This window comes from Myotis davidii, unplaced genomic scaffold (genome assembly GCF_000327345.1).
Source record: "Myotis davidii unplaced genomic scaffold, ASM32734v1 scaffold284, whole genome shotgun sequence".
Classification (NCBI taxonomy): domain Eukaryota; kingdom Metazoa; phylum Chordata; class Mammalia; order Chiroptera; family Vespertilionidae; genus Myotis; species Myotis davidii.
In genome coordinates this window covers 780,099-799,677 of record NW_006295261.1, presented here as the reverse complement: position 1 = coordinate 799,677, position 19,579 = coordinate 780,099, and the positions used below count along the sequence as shown (strand labels likewise).

Genomic DNA, 19,579 nt, shown 5'->3' with positions numbered 1-19,579 from the left:
ATTTTTCTTATATGAAAAATGAGTGCAATTATTAAGGTAGTTTTGTAAGTGTTATTGGGGAGCTAAATGTTAAAAATCTGTACTGAGCCCTTAGTCCAATACCAAGCTCAATAAATGGAAGCTACTATTACAATCACTATCATCATCATCATCATCATCATCATCACTATTATTTATCTGTATTTCCCTGTTAATGAGCAGGGTGTGTGGCATATTGTAGGAGTTCAACCAATGTTTGCCAAGTACTAATTCTTTGCTACCCGTCACATTTTAGAACACTAAACCAATCTGAAAGATAAATGTTGGCCACCACTCCTCCTGTTGATAAACTACTTCAAGCAAAGGCAACAGAGGTAGCAGTGAACTTTACACGATCTTAATTTCTTTAGGCTTGCCAGAGGAATGAGAAAAGTAAGCTACCTTTCATCTTTTGCTGCTCTTTAGTCTTCCAAACAGGAACACACATCTAAAGGTTTAACCAGCCTGGGAAGCCAGTTATGCCTGCTTCCCAACAGTTCTGCATTGAATCAGTAGTGAGATCTGAGGCATGTAAGACGTAGCTGGCTAAGGTCAAGGGGTATCCTTGTGAACTTAATAAAGCTACTACACTATGATTCCTTATATTCTTCCATGTAAAAAAGACAGATTTTGGCAAAGAGATCAAAACAGAGGTCATGTTCAAAGTAAGCCTGCCTAAGCAGGGGCAGGAAACAACTTCTTATACAGCTTAATGCATGGGAGAAAATTACTAGGATCATCTGAGGCCATTAAGTTTGTGAGGGATTACATGTTGAGCCATTTCATTTTAAAAAGTAAAAGTCACACATTTCTCTCGATCCCATTCATTTGATCTGCCTTTTAAGGCAAACTCTTAAGCAAAACCATTCTCTAAAGGTGTCACCTGTTTCTTTCAAACATACACAGTCACATGGTGAGGGTGGTGGGAGGAAAGTTTCCCTCCTCCAAGGTAACCCCCATCATGCTTTTCTGTGTAAATTCTGAGGTTAATTGTTAATCTTGACTTTTAATTGTAACTCTGATTCACGGGTAACTTAGGTTTTAGTTTAACTCTACTCTTAACATCTCCTTCTTCCTGCATTGACTTTTCAAATGAGCTACAACAGTTCTGTGGGGAATGCATATGACATCAAACTTCAATGATAAAAAAGGACATGTGGTCTAAAATGAGCTGCTTTGCCCTGGCTGGTGTGGCTCAGTTGGTTCAGCATCTTCCCATGCACCAAAAGGTCCTGGTTTGATTCCTGGTCAGGGCACATGCCCAGGTTGTTGGCTGGATCCCCAATAGAGGGCATGCAGTAGGCAGTCGATTGATTTTTTTCTCTCTCCCTTTCCCTTCCTCTCTCTATAAAATCAATGAAAACAAACTCATTTATAAAAATAAATAAATAAATATAAATAAAATTAGCTGACTTTATCAGCAATGATTGTTAAAGAATAGTTGTAATTACTTAAAGAAACAATCACAGTAGTCATTGCTATACTACTATTTTACTCTTGTTTTTAAATCTAGGTTTCTCACAATATGTTGGAAACTATATTAACAAAACAATTTCATGTCCCACATTTTGGGCAAAGTCTTGCCTAATAAAACTGTTTGCTGGACTGCCTTTTTCACTGATCCCTACAATGACTCTGCATTGACCTCAAGTAGGAGGTGGAAAGAGCCACAGTTATGGACTCTAGCAGCTTACTGAGGGTGAGCAAAGCTTGGATCACTTAAGGGAGGTCAAAGGAAAAGTGAGCTCATGCTCACTGAACCCTTTGATCCCTTACAGTTCTCCTTTTCCTTTCTCTGCATTCTAATTTGTTCCTGCAGATACTAAGGTGCTTTGTATATCTGAGGCAAAAAGAATCACTGGAAAAGAAAGAACAAAAATGTTTTCAGCTTTAATTCCTCTTCAGCCATATTTGCGTGCATGGTGAGAAAACAGGAAGTGTTGTTGAAAATGTGAGTTTTGCATCTCATCCAAAAAATTGCAACTTATACAGTATCTATTCTCTGTGTCTTTTTGGAGTCGCACATGATTCCTCAGCTGACAGAGTCTCCAAGATGAAGGCCAATTTGCTGTAACAACTAAAGAACTTTAAACACATCTGACTTTGTGCTAATGAAAATAAATAATCCTATATAATCAAAACCTAATATGCTAAGTGTCTGGTCATCCATTCAACCGATCAAAGCATAATATGCTAATGATATGCTAAAGCCACTCAACCACTCGCTATGATGTGCACTGACCACCAGGGGGCAGACAGTAGACTGGCTGACCAGTTGCTGTGATGTGCACTGACCACCAGGGGGCAGACAGTCAACCAGTCACTATGACGTGCACTGAACACCAGGGGCAGACACTTCGCTCAGTAGGTTAGTTTGCTGCTGGGGTCCAGCCGATTGGGACTGAGTGAGACAGGCCAGACACATCCTAGAGCCCTCCCACAGTCCCTTCCCAGCTGGCCAACCTCCCGCATCCCTCCCTGGCCCCGACCATGCACCGGTGGGGTCCCTCAGCCTGGCCTGCATCCTCTCGCAAACTGGGACCCTGTAGGGGATGTCAGAGAGCTGGTTTCAGCCTGATCCCACAGGCCAGGCCAAGGGGCCCCACTGGTGCACGAATTCGTGCACTGGGCCTCTAGTATAAAAATAAAAGAAACAATGGGTGTGTGTGTGGCGGAGATGAGTAAATATGAACTGATGGAAAGATCTTTGTATATTATCCCTTGTCTAATAATGGCCAAGTATAAAAGACCCCATAAAAGAAACTTTGCTGTGTGCCAAGCAAGCCCACCTCCAGGGAGCCCAAGAGCAGATTCATTCCCAGTACAGCTTCCCACACATGGGGTCATAACTGCAGCAATGACCTCTCTAATAGCTGACCTCTGCAGATGAGGTCTGTGTCCATGTGGTAAAAAGTTGTCACTAGATTTTCCCATCAGCTGATGTGCTGCTGTCTCTGGGACAGCACAGGAACGGAAAGCACTTTGGCAGTGGATTTAATGCTGGGGAGCCCTACCCCACCACTTGCTGTGCACTGGCAAGAGCAACAATAGATTTCCCCCTGTCCATGTAGAACGGGGATTTTCAATCTGTGTCGGAAGAATTTTTTAAAAATTGATTTTAGAGAGAGAGAAATATCAGTGTGACAGAGAAACATCAAGCAGCTGCCCCACCACCACCATTTACCCTAACCAGTAACTGAACCTGAAACCCTTTTGGTATTGGGGGGAAGATGCTCAACCAATTGAGCCACCTTGCTGGAGCTGTACTGCAAGGGATTTTAAAACATGCAATACCTGATTATTTAGTCAGGGGAACTGACTTATTTTCCTTTACAGTGTCAAATAAAAAATGACAACAGCCAACACAATAGCCATTCACTGATAGTGAATCAAAATTTTATCTGTTTTTTGGTAAAATCAGCAAAAGTTATATTTTTTGGTGTGTGGCAGAATTTTAGTTATTAGTTTATGTGTTCCGGGAGATGAAAAAGGTTGAAAATTGCTGCTGTAGAACATAAGATCTATACTCTTTTAAGGTCCTCTCTCTATAATCAGAAATGGCTTCCGTAAAGTTATTTTTAATTTTACTACTCCATGTGTTGCATGAGATAAATATTCCCTCCTGATTGCAGTCAAAAAAGGAATTAAACCAGTTAATTGACATTGTGGAAACCAAGGATGAAAGATGAATATTTAAATCTTTTAACTGTTCACCAGGTATTCTGTGCATAATTTATGCATTAATCTAAGTATCCTAAAGGCAAAGTCAATCTTATCTATATGTTAAGAATTTATAATTCCATTGTTCTCAAATTCACCTGATTGGTGATTGACATATAATGTTCTAACCTGAGAGAAATGGATGGTTTTTGCCTTTCACCATCTGTCCTGTATTGTTTGAATTCTTTACAAGAGTGTACTTTTTCATTACTTATGCAATCAAATACGCATTTTAAAAACCTTATAAATTAGAATTGTTTAAAAATAAAAAATTGTCACAAGAAACTTTGGGAGGATATTGCTAACAGTTGTTTATGGCTATTGGTTTATAGGTGATTGTGGTGCTTTGCATTGTGGTTCAAAGCATAAGATACAAATTATCAATAACTGGCTAGTACTGTTTATATGATACACAAGAAAATAAAATGCTGTGTCACAAAAGAAAATAGGAAGTTTCATGACAAGTATGTATTAATCTGAACCTGTTTTAGTCCTATTTCTGTTTCTAAGTAGGCTTTCACATGTAGTTTATATTTATCTATTTAGGCAGACATTCACCCTATCAATCAAACCTTTATATTGACTCATAACTTTCTAAATAACCTACCATATCATTTCCCTTCTTCAAAAATTCAATTCTAGGCATGTGCTCTCTCTCTCTCTCTCTCTCTCTCTCTCTCTCTCTCTCTCTCTCGCAAGAACAAGCCATTCCTGACCACCCTTTCTCCCCGCCAGGCACGTTACCTTTGCCTTTCCTTCCTCTAAACTCCAAGGCCCCTTCTTTTGCTTCTATAAATTGTTCCCTGAGCCTGCACAGCCCCGCTGTCTCACTTCTACTACCTCTGTAACTTTCTAAATAAACTTTCTCTTATAATTTGAAAAAAAAGTTCAAGTCTAAGTTTTCTAATTATAAATCAATAATTTTACTGTATTCGCCCTTTGTGAATATTAGGCCTTCTTATTCAACGAAAATAGAAATAGTCAGTAATGATTAAGAATAGGAGAAAAATTGCAAAATGATTATCCTGAGTCACTCATGTTATTCAGGAGTCTATTATGGGGAGAAAAGGGGGCGGGAATTAGAGAAAGTAAATGGGAATTGATGGGAAGAAAGGATGAAAGAAAACTAAGGGGATAAAATATGTGGGGTGGAGGAAAATCAGGTTGAATCATATGCAGTTGCCATTTTCATAGGTCAAAGGTTGGAATACTGGTAATTTAATATAGTTTAAACCAACTAATTGCAACAACAATAATAATAACAATAATGATAGAGTATAGGAGTGAGAAGAAAATCAAGATGAAAGTTTTTTAAAGTCCTCATTCTATCTGACCCCTGCTTCAGTGCATTATAGAACTAATGAGAGTCCTGCAGATGTTTCACAAGAAATTCTTCTCTTCACCTACCAGTTATCTGCCAGTATTGGAAAAGGACGAAATATTTCACATATTTACCTTCAAGATGGGAGCCATGAAGACTGAGAGGCCAGTCAGAATAAACACAAGGGTTCCAGTGACTCTTTGTTCCCTGAAACCAAATCAAAAGATTACCAATCTACCTCTTGTTTTTCCACCTTCAAAAAAGACTATACATTGACTGAATCAATGCTTGGCTAACAGCAAAGGTGTTGATATCATATGTAATTAATACCTCAAGGACAGCATATATGCTCAACATAAATATAAAATTCTCTTAAAACTATTGCAATATGTGATTTTAATTCATCAAGAGGAAACTGATTCTGCTAAATCCTACGCTCCTTTTAGAATCAAGAAAGAAAGAAAAGAATCACTTGCTCTTGGCCCAACAATTATGGGCCTCTTTGAAGCCCTTATTTTTTAAACAACTTGAACTGTTGTGTAATTACACCTTTCACAGGAGACAGATATTACATTGTCCCACATTCTAATTAATAAACAGCTCAGGGAAATTTCATAAGTGCAATAAAATCTCATCAGTCTAATTTCCAAATCTACAACAACAAAAGTACTTTTTAACAAATATGATTCCCATACAACACCCCCTCCCCCGGCCCCCAAGAAAGAATCACCCACTGTTGTAGCGTGGGAAACGGTGGCTCTGTCATGTGAGCTATTCACCCCAGCACTGAGGGGCAGGGTTTGCTGTAAAAAGTAGACAACAGCATATAAAGGTCCTGTAAAGTCCTTCATGGCTATTCAAGTTTAACAGCCAAAAGTCAGTTTCTCAGGCTTACGGGGATCAAAAATGAACTGGAAAGAAAGAATTCTTTTCCCTTCATAGAATCTTAAAAATCATAAGCCGACTCGAGAGTTTTAGGGAGTCTCAAAAGGGCCAAAGATGAAAGGGTTTGGTCTTTATATATGATACGCTAAAGTTAGTACCACAGCATCAGAAGGACCTGCATGTTGAAGAAATGAGTGACCTGTTTGCATTTTTACATTGCATCACTTAGCCTTTCATAAATCAAAGAAAATTCAGTTATCATAAGAAGCGAACTCAAAAAAAATTGTTGAGGACTCTCTGATGAAAAACTTAGTCCTTTCTAGAAAAGGAAGTATGGGAATAAATTAATCATCACTAGCCCTTTCTCCTCCATATTTTCCCATTTCCTTATGATTGACATGTGGATGTGTGCACGCGGTGTTCCGTAGAGTCACTGTCTTCTGACTTCACATACCTCACTCCAAGAAACTTGGGCTGTTCTCCAGGGGCAGAGGTCTCCGTCTCCATCTTCAGACTGTCGATGTGAGCAATGGAGATGACAGTCGCAGCCACGTACCACGGAAGAGCCATGAAGGAACACACCACCATGAGGATGGCCACCCAAAAGAGATCCAGGTGATACCCAGCTCCTTTCTGTGGGAAGAGGTAACAAAACCACATGAAGAAAATACTCATATTGCTATCAAGTCATAGCCCCCGGTGGGAATTAAGATTAGTCAAAGAAACCAACTCGCTCTGCTCAATAAAAATTTCTACTAAAAGGTGAGCTCTTTGAGTGAAGTGACTTCATTGCCCTATTATTCACCCTAGCGATTAAACACCAAGTGGACACATTACACCTCTTCTAGCTTGATGTATGACTGCTTACTTATTATTTGTTTATTGTTGCTTATCTTCTCTGCATCCAATTCTGTAATCAACAACAGAGATACACATCTACTTTGATGAGTATTGGAACCAGTCAATGAAATAACAGAAGCAAAGCATCTTGCAGTGGTTGCTGCATAGTAGGAGCTCAATAAGTGGTAATAGTAGCAATAGGGATATTGGTTGGTGTTAACATAAGCAAGAAAAGCACCTTAAAAGCAGGCATTGTGCTGTCTCTGCTCAACTGCTTAGCAGTATGCTATTCACCTAGACAGCATTCAGCATATGAAGACGAAAGATCTGAAAGCAACCTTGAGAGGTCATGTAGAAGACCATTTCTCACCTTTCATAGTAAATGAAAATAACTGTTTATAATCTGCTGCACATTATCATGAAGGTAATGAATATCCCCACAACCAGAACAGGCTGATTTCAAACATTGCCCAATGGTCACAATAACATTTATTGACTGGGAGAGCAGACAACGTAACAAAAGGTCTAACTCTTTTACTCACTAAATAAATATTGTCAAATGTGTCCACAATGTTATTCTATGGTTCTGTTTCTCTGTTCTATTTGTGAAGAAATCAAATGCTTAATGCCCCTATGGAGCCTGAGAAAATAGAGCAGTTCATTTTCACAGCATGAAAGCAGCAGCACCAAGAGCCAGAATATGACCAATCCCAGGGAATGGAGACATTGGCTTTAAAAAATGAGAATGTGATTTTACACTAGGAACCCAGTGACTGTTTTGATTCAGATCCTGTTACAGTTAGTCAGAACACTGCTTTCCTCTCTCTGAAAGGCCAAGATTTCACCCCTGGCTCACACACATGGGTCTAATCATGTTCTCACAGAACTCATCACAGGCAAGGGGAGCTGACACAAGAAAAAAAAAGCATAAATTTAACTGAGTCCAAGTTTGACTAAGAACAAAAATGTCTTTGGGAGACAAAGAGATTAATACATATTCATAAAACCAGTTCATTTCAGCTTCAGTGATTTGAAAGCATAATGGTTTGAAGTGGGAATGGAGTAAGGTAGGGGAAAGAAGGACAAAGGTGGGGATGGCCAACATAAACTCATTAAACAGTGACAAATGAGATGATTATCATGATATATCTGGGGGCCCAGTCATTCATTCTTTCAACAAATACTGAAAATTTATTAATAGGCATAATCCTAGATGTTGATGACACACTTGAGAATAAAATAGACAAAGATTCCGGCACTTATGGAGTTTCCATTCTACTAAGAGAGATAACAATAAACATCATAAATAAGTAAACTACCCCGTATCTTAAAGAGTAATAAGCACTAAAGGAACTAGAAGTACTTGGGCTTGTACGCTGAGTACATGGGAAGCCACTGAATGGCAGGATTTGCTTATGTTCTAAGCACGATGGCTGCTGTGTTAGAAACAGCCTGAAGAGGGTCAAGGACATAAGACCTCGTAACTTACAAGTTCCAAGTGAGAGCTCATGATAGAACGAGAGAGGCAGCAGTAAAGATGGCAGGAACTGTTTGGATTCTGATTATACCTTAAGGTGGCACTTACAGAGTGTGTTCACACCTGCCTGGGGATGTGTCTTATGACCTTGCTGTATGCCACTCATGATATGGCTTCTGTTCACATCTGTAACCTCACCGTTCACTGTCCCCTGCTTGATTCCTATGCCATGACTACTTTCAACCACATGTACTTCCTTGAATATATCTTACTCACTAATGCCTTTGTCTCTTTGCCCACACAGCACCCCATACCTGGAATAATGGCTACTCTGCCTTCTTCTTCTATTGGCTCAGTACTACCCATTCTTAAAACAAATCAGTCTTCACCTTTTCTGGTAGTTTTTCCTGCCTCAGTCAGGTGAGACGGCTGAGTTCCTTAAGGTTAGGTCTCCTTTTTCATGTTTTTCTATCTGTTATCTCATGCTTTCCTCGATCACAGCACTCGTCGCACTGTATTTATCTGTCTTTGACATTAGACTATGAGTAACAATAGGACTGCAACTATATCCTGAATACTTTAGCAGAGTGCATGATATATAGTCAATTCTCAATTAATCTTTACTAAAAACTGAATTACAGTCAAGATGGTGTGGTTCAGTGGTTGAGCATCGACCCATGAAGTAAGAGGTCTCTGGTTCGATTCCTGGTCAGGACACATGACCAGGTTGCAGGCTCGATCCCCAGTGGGGGTATGCGGGCGGCAGCTGATCTATGTTTCTTTCTCACCTATGTTTCTATCTCTCCCCCTTCCTCTCTCTCTAAAATCAATAAAAACATTTTTAAAAAATGAATGACAAATAGGATGTATACATTCTTCTGAATGTCAACTATAATTTATTTATTGGCCATTCAAAAAATTAAAACTTTACTTGTTAATTGGTAGAAATATGACTCATTTTGGGGGGAAGGAATGGAGGTTGACAGCAGCTGGGAATATCACATAGTTTTAAGCCCTATTTAGCTTAAATCACTCAAGACTATATTAGAGGTACCACCAGGGTAGTTAGTAGGCAGGATCCCCAAATCTTGTCTCCAAGAAAGCTGTAATAACCTCAAGATGTGGATACTGGCCAGATCAATGGGTCAAAAGAATTAGCTGTTGCAGAAAAATCTATGCTGTGAACTATCTTAATGCTTTCTTAAACTCTTTTGACTAACAGAAGTTTGAGTAAAGTATCCTGGAGACTAGCAAAAAGGGACCATACCAAAGAGGTAATATGAGGATTTTATAAGGCAGAATACAAACCTGAGAAAGCAAAAGCACCAGCATAAATAAATGGGGCAAAATAATACATAGATAATTACTCTGTGCCTCTTAACATCACTCTCTTCAAAAAGTCTTCCTTTCCATAAACACACTGAGACCATAACTTAGAACGATTTTTATCTTCAACATCTAACATGAATGCTCCATACCTAGCAAGGATTAATACATGCTTGAAAGGTTAAGTATAACCTTTAAAGTTTAAAAAATATTTCCTTGTCTTCAAGAATACAAATCCAAAGGATGTTCTACCTTCTGAAACTGGAGATTATTTTAAGTAAAGAGCTAGGAAGTGAAACTTCACTTCCTTTTGATGCTGTACATGCTTTGTAATAGAAAGCATAAGTAATTTAGGAATGCAAATACAGAAATAAACTATGAGAGAAAAAGACTAGCCCAACAATCAAAAGTTTACATCTGTTAATATTACAAAGGGGTCAGGAGCAATATACACATATGCATAGACACAGAATAAGCATTCACGCCAGGAGCCCCCATGATCCAGACAATAAAGGTTTATAGGGACACTGAGAAACATGGCATAGTTCTTCCCATCAAAGGGCTCACAATAGGATGAGAGGACTTAGATTTGTACACAAACTACATGCATCCAAATACACATTCAAAGAAGTTCGAAAGAGATACCCAAAAGAACAGAGGATAAAGTGTTTAACTAGGTCTAGAAAGGACCCACAAAAATTCCTGCAGTGATGACATCTAAACAGGTATGGAATACTATAAGCACTCACTATGAGGACTGGAGATGGGCTGGCATAGTTTCCAGTTATCACCCATCTCAAATAGTGCAACACCTCTGAGAACCATGTGACCCAAGATAATAAAATTCTTCAATGCGTATTTATAGAGTCTGCCATATGGCAATCATTGTGATGGGCCACATGAGAGTGGAAAACAGGACTAAAACATAGTCTTTAGCTTAAAAAACGTGTTGGCCCAGAAAAGGACATAAGGTAAATACACAAAATATCTACCTTGCGAGACACTGTGTGACCAGTGCCACAGAATAATACAAAATTACTAAGAGCAAAAACAAAAACAATAGAAATTACATTAGGAGTGAAGGTTACACTAACAAGTGTTTATATTTGGAGTATCTTAAAGGATGGTGAGGATTTTGATGATACATGATAAATGGTAATCACTAAGGAGTGGGAAGCTAACAGAAAAACTGCCAGACTTGAAGAGAAACCAGCAATTAATTTGGCCACGTTATTGTACAGTATGTGAAGAGAATCATTTTAAATTTAGGATGAGATCATATCACAAAGAGACTTATTAGTAAATCCCAGGCTAAGACAAATTGATTTTCTTCAAGGAGCAAAGATTTAGAGGCCAAGGTATAAAGGTTTAGAAATAGAGGACTGACATATAAGAACAACACGTTTTACAAAATATTTTTAATTTTTATAGAGAGAGGAAAGAAGAGGGAGAACGAGAGAGAGGAACATAGATGTGAGAGAGAAATATTGGTCAGTTGCCTTGTTCCCTCTACCAGGAATCAGACCTGCGATTCAGGCATGAGCCCTGATTGGGAGCCTAACCAGGCACCTCTTGGTGCCTCGGTTGATGCTCAACCAACTGAGCCACACCAGCCAGGGTTAAAAACACACTTAAAAGAAAATTTATTGCTTTTAGAATGAAGCAAAAGAGACTGGTTATTAACTAAGCAATTAGCTAAACAATTAGAATACTCTAGACATGAAATAAAAGGATCTAAGTTTTGATAGCAGGAATAAAAAGAAAAAATGAAAGCAAGGCAGATTTTTTAGTTATCCAAGAAAACACATTAAAATTTAGAGCTTTATTATCGAGAATATCAGACAAAATTTATTGCTACAATCACCTAATATATATCTATTCAAAACTATTTCTCTCTCCCACACCCTATCTATAACACTTAAAATCACTTTCCTTGTGAGAAGTATCCCTTGCTTTGTGATCTGAAGTTCACTCATTCTTCTTGTCTCTGCAATGATTCGGGGAATGACCTTGGACAAGACATGACCTTGCTGAACCTGGTTTGCTTTAGAGTGCTCTGCAAGGATAATGTGGGGAAATCTAACCAAAATGATGGCCGAAAAAGAAAAGCCAAGTGCCCTGGCGTTCCTACATCAAGAGAGAGCTGTGCAGCAGAGTGGAAAGGTGGATCCCATCCCAAACAGAGCCGCCAGCCAGTCAGTGCCACTTGACCCAGAACCAAAGCAAATGCCACCCAAAACCATGCTGCTTTTAATATCACAATGCTTCCATCTCCCTCACTATTTCAGGTTTCTCTCTGGACCCAATTTCATAGTAGTCAGGGACCGTTATAATTTTAGACAATATCTCCAATTTTCACATTCCTTGACTAACAAATGTGAACAAAACCATATCCAGAGTGAAAAGCCTTTAATTCATGATGAAATCTCCACTAGTATCATTAGATTTGTGTCAGAAGACTGGCACTTACTCTATAACCATTATCATGCAAAGGAATGACTTCAAATAAGCAATTACAAAAGTGACGAAAACTTATTTTTTATTTACTACTCAACTCCTGTTTCTAAGGGTAAATCCTAATGGACCTTGATTTTCCATTCTACAGGGAATGGGAGAATTAAAAATTCTGTTTTTTCAATCCTAAATTTTCGAAATTCAAAATTCTGATTTTTATTAATAAGAAAACTTAAGCAAAATGAAAGTAGTTATTTACCTCCAAAGACACATAAAAATCTGTCCAACTATATATCAAAATGAAGATTATGTTTGCAAATTTTTTTCAGAATAAAATATATTAGTCAACATCCATTTTCAGTCTTTCAAACTAAATCAATGCTGAACCCCTCCCAGTACAGAACATAAAGTGCTCCATCAGATACAGAAAATATTTTATACAAATCATGGCTACCAGACAGAAAGTCAGAGAAACAACTAGACATAAAAAAAATAATGGAAACAAGAAAGAGGAAATCTACAGTCAGCAAGCCCTGGAGTCCAAGCCTGCCCTGAGAGATCATGGGAGTCCTTAAGGGTATAAGACTGGATTAGAATGACCTTCTGAACTCTGTGAACAGGAGGTCAATCCTAGGAATACAGGGGAAATAAGACAAAGATCTGTAAACACAGCATACCAAATTGGTCAACAACAACAACAACACAACACAAAAGTATAAAGCAGAGTTTGTAATGTTATCAATGGGAATACATGCCTTTCTTGGTCTTTCCACGAGATGCAATTTCATAAGAGAAAAAAAAAAAGTAATCCCCAAAGATATTCCCAACCGCAAATCGACAACTGGGTTTGATGCTGAAATTGCTCTCTTCAGCGGCTAAGGAAATACAACATGAAACAACTTTTTTGGATTTAAATGAAATCTCCCTAAAGTATTATATTGAGGAAATGTGTCAACACAAGGTGACCTGTGACTCTGCCAGGAACAGTGGTTATAATATAACTCCCAATCAAACCAAACCATCTTAATTTGAATTGATATTTGTTTGCAAGTATTTCAAAGAAAGGAGAAGGCAATGCTAACCATTATTACAAACATTTACCTTGAGTTTATGCTCCTTCCTGTTCACAATCACAGCTGTGATTTGCTGGTCCATGAAAATGAGAATGGTGACCAACAAAGCGGGGATAGCAGCCGCCAGGTACACCCACCAGGGGTTTTTTCCAAATGGTGGGACAAACCAACCGCGGTTCGGACTCGTTGGCTTGAAGAAGAGAGAAAACAACCATTATGAATACATACCACTTTGTGAAAAATCAACAGGGGAGATACACTTTTAATTTTGGAGAGCCAACACAAAAAATGGAAAGAGTTTTATGGGTAAACTGGACAAAGAAGATTATTCACCAAACATTTCCTAAAGGAGCTGAGTTTTAAGGCAGTATTTTAAATGAAGGAGACTAAGAATATAGATCCGGTGGAAAAAAACGATCTAAGATAAGGACTCAATATGGAAAAAAGGAATTTAAGTTTAAGGGCCAGCCATAAGAAAAAAACCCAGATGTGATATTTGGTAAAGAGATAGGCAAGAAATTACAAAACTACCATGACCTTTGTCCATGGACTTGAGCAATTACACTGAAGTTGTTTCTAATATTGCCACATTATAATGACTTTATAATATAACATATAAAAAGCTACAAATATTTTTATGTTATATTCAAATTTATTTGAACATTCTGGTGTTTATTTTACATATGAAAAATAACCCAGGATAATTGGTTAAATCCTCAGAAATACCACAGAAAATGAAAAAATATAGTTATTCTTCTAGTTCCCAATCTATCGTCTATCAGCAGATCATATATCTCTACTACAAAAAAATTCCTATCCTTTATTCTGACTTTAAACAATGTAAGTAAACTAAAATCCTACCTATGAATTATTTTCTCTGTATTTACTATCAAAAAAGTCTCACTTCTCCTCTGAAGATATTTCTGTTTTTCCTCTTACTTGCTCATAACTCCATCACTGAATTTATCCAGATTTTACTACCTTTACCAGGTTGTGAGCTTGTAAGGAAAGCAACTTTGTCTTGCTCGTCGATGCATTACAAATATCCAATATAGAGCCTAACTCAAAGCACACATCCTGTACATGTTGGCTTAAATGAACTAATGATTAAATGCATGAGAACTTTTCTTTGCTAATGAATATGTGATGGAAGAGATAATGCAAACATATTCTATTTGCTATAACATAGATATCCCTTCCTCATTGAGTAGTTACTAAGATAAAACTATAGTTAATTTAGTTTTTTTTAGCAAGTATATGGTCTCCATGATGGAAAAGAAAAGGTTAAGTGTTATAGAAAATAGGTAAAAAACTTATAATGGAAACTTCGGTATGAAATATAAAGAATGACTGAAACGTAAATTTTAGCTATTGGGCCTGCAAATACCAACAATATAAAATGAATAATTCCTGTATCTTCTTTGTAATTATTAAAATGCACATTATTCATAAATATGTGTTTACATGGCAGGTAGTTTGGTAGCAGAAAAAGATCACTGAAGTAGTAATGTAATTGTGGGTATTTTACTTAATTTTTTGAGCTTAAAAACTTCATAAAATAAGGATGACGATACTTACATTGCATCCTAAAATTATTATATGGGTCAAAGTGATGAGTTGTATGAAAATACTCTGAATATTTTAAAATACTCTAAAAGTATAAAGCAGAGCTTGTAATGTTATTATAAGGTATTTTTCATAAAAATCAATGTAATCTTAACTTTTCATATGATCATTCAGATACTTAATTTTAATAAAGAAATGAGTAAATGTATACATGTGACTATCAAGAGAACATTTTCAAAATATGTAAAGAAATGGATAATTGTACAAAACTAAGAACAGATATGACAAACTAGAGTAACAGGGGGAAGGAAAGAAAGCCAAAGGGTTCTAGGAATGACCAAAAGACAGAAGTTCACCTACCTTGAACTCACTTGGCACAATTAATTTTGGAGTATCCACACCTACCAGGGCATCTGCTACACAAAAGATGAGAATGGACAAGATGATGGCAAAATCACTGATCAGTTTTCTTGCCTGGGAAAATAAAAAAGAAACCAGGACTGTTTAGCACTAGATCCAAATATTTGCCCATGTTTGAATTGAATGAAGAAGTCTGTATTTGCTAACAGTTTATAGGAACAATTTCATCAACAAGTGAAAGGAGCAGTTATACTGCAGAGAGATTATATTTTAAATTGTTTTTGCATCACTCTGTCACCTGGTCAAAGGTAATCTAATCCCACAGAACAGATCAGTGTGAATGCATGCATTGGGCGAGAAGTCAAAGGTAATATATCCCTGAAATACTGTATCAACACTTTTCTTGTTTTGCAGCACAAAAGAGACCTGGACAAGGATGAAACCTCAGGGCATATTATAAAAATCTGCACAAAAACATAGATGAGTTCCAGTCCATTGAGTAGACTCAAGACCTCAGAGAAATGTAAAGTGATGGCAGATGGAAAATTGATGGCTTCACTAACTTTTTCAAAGAAAATACTTTTCACTCTAGATTAGTCCTTAAAATCTCCAATATGTGAAATATCTGTTCTCCACTGTTAAGTGTGATTGCCATTAATCAACACCTCTAAACTAAGTACCTCGTAAGGACAAGGGCTGGGCTTTATGGGATGTAGCATTAAACCCAAACCTTTCTTATGGAGTAGGTGCGGAATGGCCATTTCTAAGTCAGCAGGGGAGTGTAGGGTTATTTAGTTGGTTGGCTGTTCCTCTGTGGTGTTTAGTGGCACAGACAACAGCCTAAGAGCATTACTAGAGCAAAGACACCTGAGTTTCCCTATAAGGTACTTATACATAGTAGTGCACAATACGATCATTCTACAAGAACTTGGTACCTAAACTTTGATTGGCACTAGAAATATCACAGTGAACCAAACAGACACAATCCATGCCTCATGAAGCTTACAGTCAAGTCATTCACAAGGAAGCCTGCTCCTAGTTTTAGATAAAACTACAGTTGATTGAGCAGTTACCAAGTTGTCTCAGGGTGAGCAGTCAGTTTTCTGGTGCTGCCAGATGAAGGAGATCACTGATGGGCTGAGTGGCTACACAGTTCTCCGGGCAGTGGGTCTTGTAAAAGAGTAGCAGGAAAGAGGGAGGCAGGAGAGTCAGTGTCAGAGGGATGCAGTGTCAGACAGGCCATTGTTGGCTTTGAAGATGGAGGGGCCACAGGCCATCAGGTGTTCAATGGGACCGGAAGTGAAACACGAAATTACTTGATGATGCGGGATGTATGCTGAAGGCTAAGGCAGGGATCAATTTGTGACCATTACCAGGTGTCAGAAGCTTGGTACAAACTAGCAGCAGGGCCACAGATGGCCCTTTTGGCCAGAAATTCCTTTCCCTCTTGGAGAGCTGGATGCTGCTAGGTTTAGCTTTCTTGAGAAGTACACACAGAGGAGCTGAAAGCCAGCTCCTATTGGTATCAAATTAATACCAATCACACACAATAATCTCAAGCACAGATAGATGGCATGGATCAATTTGGGCAGAAAATATGGTACAGCAGGGAGAAGCAGCTTGTATAGTCAGGTTACCTGGGCTGGAACTCCAGCACCATTATTTCCTATCCTTTCTTAGCGTCAATTACTCCACCTGCAAAATGTAGCCAAGATAATCCCTAAAGATTTCATCAGTTTCTTCTAAGAATTAAATAGGATAAGCCATTGAAAGTGCTTAACATAACACCTGGGATATAATAACCTCTCCTAATATATGTTAACTAGCTCTGACTGGTTTTGCTCAGTGGATAGAGCATCAGCCTGCAGACTGTGTGTGTGTCGGGGGTTGGGTGGGGGGGTTGAGGGGGTCCCAGGTTCGATTCAGGTCAAGGGCATGTACCTTGGTTGCAGGCACATCCCCAGTGTGGGGTGTGCAGGGGGCAGCTGAATCAATGTTTCTCTCTCATCGATGTTTCTGACTATCCCTCGACCTTCCTCTCTGTAAAAAATCAATATATATATAAAACTATTGTTTTTCCAAGTTCCACAGGCCTCTGTGGCTGCCAAAACCACTGGAATAACTACGTAATCCACTGTCAGGAAGTCTTTAAAAAGAATCTTTAAATACAAGAAACAAGAAATAAAAACCCAGTAATAACATGAAACTGCCACTCAGAGCTAATTTCTACAGAAAGATGTTTTCTAGGGACTCAATACTGGAGAAAACTCCCATTTCTTTCTTTCGCTCTCTTTTTTAAATCAATCAACTTTATCTGTTAGCGCAGTTTTAGATTTACAGAATAGAGAAGATAGTTGAGAGAGTTTCATACACCTCCTGTCATAATTCCCTCTATCATTGACATCATACATTAGTGTGTTATGTTTGGAAATACCCATTTCTTAAGTTTTGTGCAAGTGTTGACACAGTTCAGGATGATCTGGCAAAAATGGTCATGGGAAGAAGTTTCAGGAATATATTAAGATGTTACAAGAACATCCCTGGTCCTGTAGGTTATAAATCACTGAAATAACAGAAATCATTGCAAAGGCAAAAAAAAAAAGTGATTTTTTTTTCTTTATCACCCTCCTAATCCTTACCCAGTAAATCCAACTTCTTGACAACTCAGATCTACCAGAAGATGTTCAAAACGTTTTATTAAAAAGACAGTGCTCCTTTTTTTTAAAGGAGGCATTATCAGCTTTCCATAAACTGAACACTAAACCCCTAAACCTACTCTTTCAGCTTTTTTTTCCATCCGAATTAATGGCAACTTATTTTTTCCTAATGCTTAGGCCAAAAATTTCACATGACTCTTCTGTTTTTCTCACATCCTATACCTACCAGGCCAGCAAATTGCCTTCAAAATATATCCAGGCTCCTGTTACTTCCACCTCTGTTGCTATGACCGCCTTTGTCTAAGCCACCACTTTATCTTAACTTGATCTCTTTCAAACACTGCACCTAACTCATCTTCCTGCTTCTACACCACCGCTCCCCACCCTCCTTTAGTACACTGACAAGGTATAACCCAACATAATCATGTTAAAATTTAGGTCAGATGATGTGTAGGCAAGAAAAATACCCCCTAAGAATATCCATGCACTAATTCCTGGAACCTATGAGTACGTACATTACATGACTAGGGAGAATTAAGGTTGCTAATCGGCTGACCTGGAGATTGGAAAAAGGATCTGGTATTATTATGGTGGGTCCAGTGAAATCACAAGGGTGCTCATAAGTGGAAGAGGGAGGCAGGAGAGTCCGTGTCAGAGGGCTACCAGGTGGGAAAGACTGGACAGGCCATTGTTGGCTGTGAAGATGGAGAAAAGGGGCCACAAGCCTGGAAATGTGGGCAGTCGCTAGAAGTCAGAAAAGGCAAGGAAATAAATACATTTCCCACGAGGGCTTTCAGAAACAACACAGCCCTGCCAGCACCTTGATTTTAGCCCATGTGGACCCATTTCACACTTCTGACCCTCCAGATCTTAAGACAATAGACTTGTGTTGTTTTAAGCCATCATGTTTGTAGTAATTTGATATCGCTTCCATGGAAAACTAATAACTAATATAAATAAATAGTTTATCTATTTTAGTATAGTTATTATTTCCCAAATTTATATATTCATATAGAAACCTGAGATATCCCCTCGGCAAAGGCATCCTGGTCAAGTGTGGTGTTACTGAATTTTAAGTATAAAAGCAGCTAAAAGAACAAATGCTAATAACCTTCAGGATTACATTTCCTACCATTTATGGGGGGAAGAGATACTCAGTTTTGCTAAGTGTCCATCGATAAATGGTAATAATGTTGCTTAACCTCATTAAAAAGCACAGCCAGGGTGATGTGTTCTGTATAATACACTTCTATTTCCCTTTCCTCCCCCTTAAATTATACAATTCAGGGCAGTCACAGCAGAATTCACTCCTGCAGAGTGTTTATTGTAAGACATTCATTTCTAAGATACTGGATCCAGTTTAAACTCATAGTCAAGGAAATTGATTTTTCCCAGGCCACTTTTGTATTCAACTCTAAATGCTCTAATTAGAGGATGCAGGTAGGGGTGCTGTTTTAGCAGACCATTCAGGTCCTACCCCTACACTAAAAAGGAAGTTTAATCTGAAAGAGGCAAAACTGACAGCAGAACCAGAAAGCATCCTAAAACTGTCAAGCACAGAGTACATATAGCTTATCAGATACACTCCAGGACCTGCGTAATAGGAGCTCTGAGTCTGACTTTAAGGAAATAAGGATTGCTTTCTTTGAGCCCTTCTCACACTTGCAAACACAGTTAGAAAGGAAACATATGAATTTCCTTCCATTTTAAAATTTATTTTACCTTTCATTTTCATCAAACAATCTCTTTCAAACACTACAAAATAGCACCCTTTTATGTGTCACTATCTCTCTCTCTCTCTATATCTATCTATCTATCTATCGATCTATCTATCTATATATGAGAGGCCCGGTGCACAAAAATTTGTGCACATGGGGGGGAG

The 19,579-nt window shown here is 38.2% G+C and overlaps 1 protein-coding gene across 8 annotated transcripts in view; it reads right to left on the bottom strand.

Moving 5' to 3' along the window:
• The window catches only part of SLC4A4 (solute carrier family 4 (sodium bicarbonate cotransporter), member 4), a 345,530-nt gene that overhangs the window by 18,564 nt on the left and 307,387 nt on the right, over positions 1–19,579 (bottom strand). For all 8 annotated transcript variants that reach the window (XM_015567926.1, XM_015567925.1, XM_006769914.2 and 5 more), the window contains 4 exons: positions 15,041–15,154; positions 13,143–13,304; positions 6,399–6,577; positions 5,194–5,266 (listed from right to left, as the gene is read on the bottom strand). In XM_015567926.1, the coding sequence (XP_015423412.1) occupies positions 5,194–5,266; positions 6,399–6,577; positions 13,143–13,304; positions 15,041–15,154 (528 nt within the window). The remainder of the gene's footprint in view (positions 1–5,193; positions 5,267–6,398; positions 6,578–13,142; positions 13,305–15,040; positions 15,155–19,579) is intronic.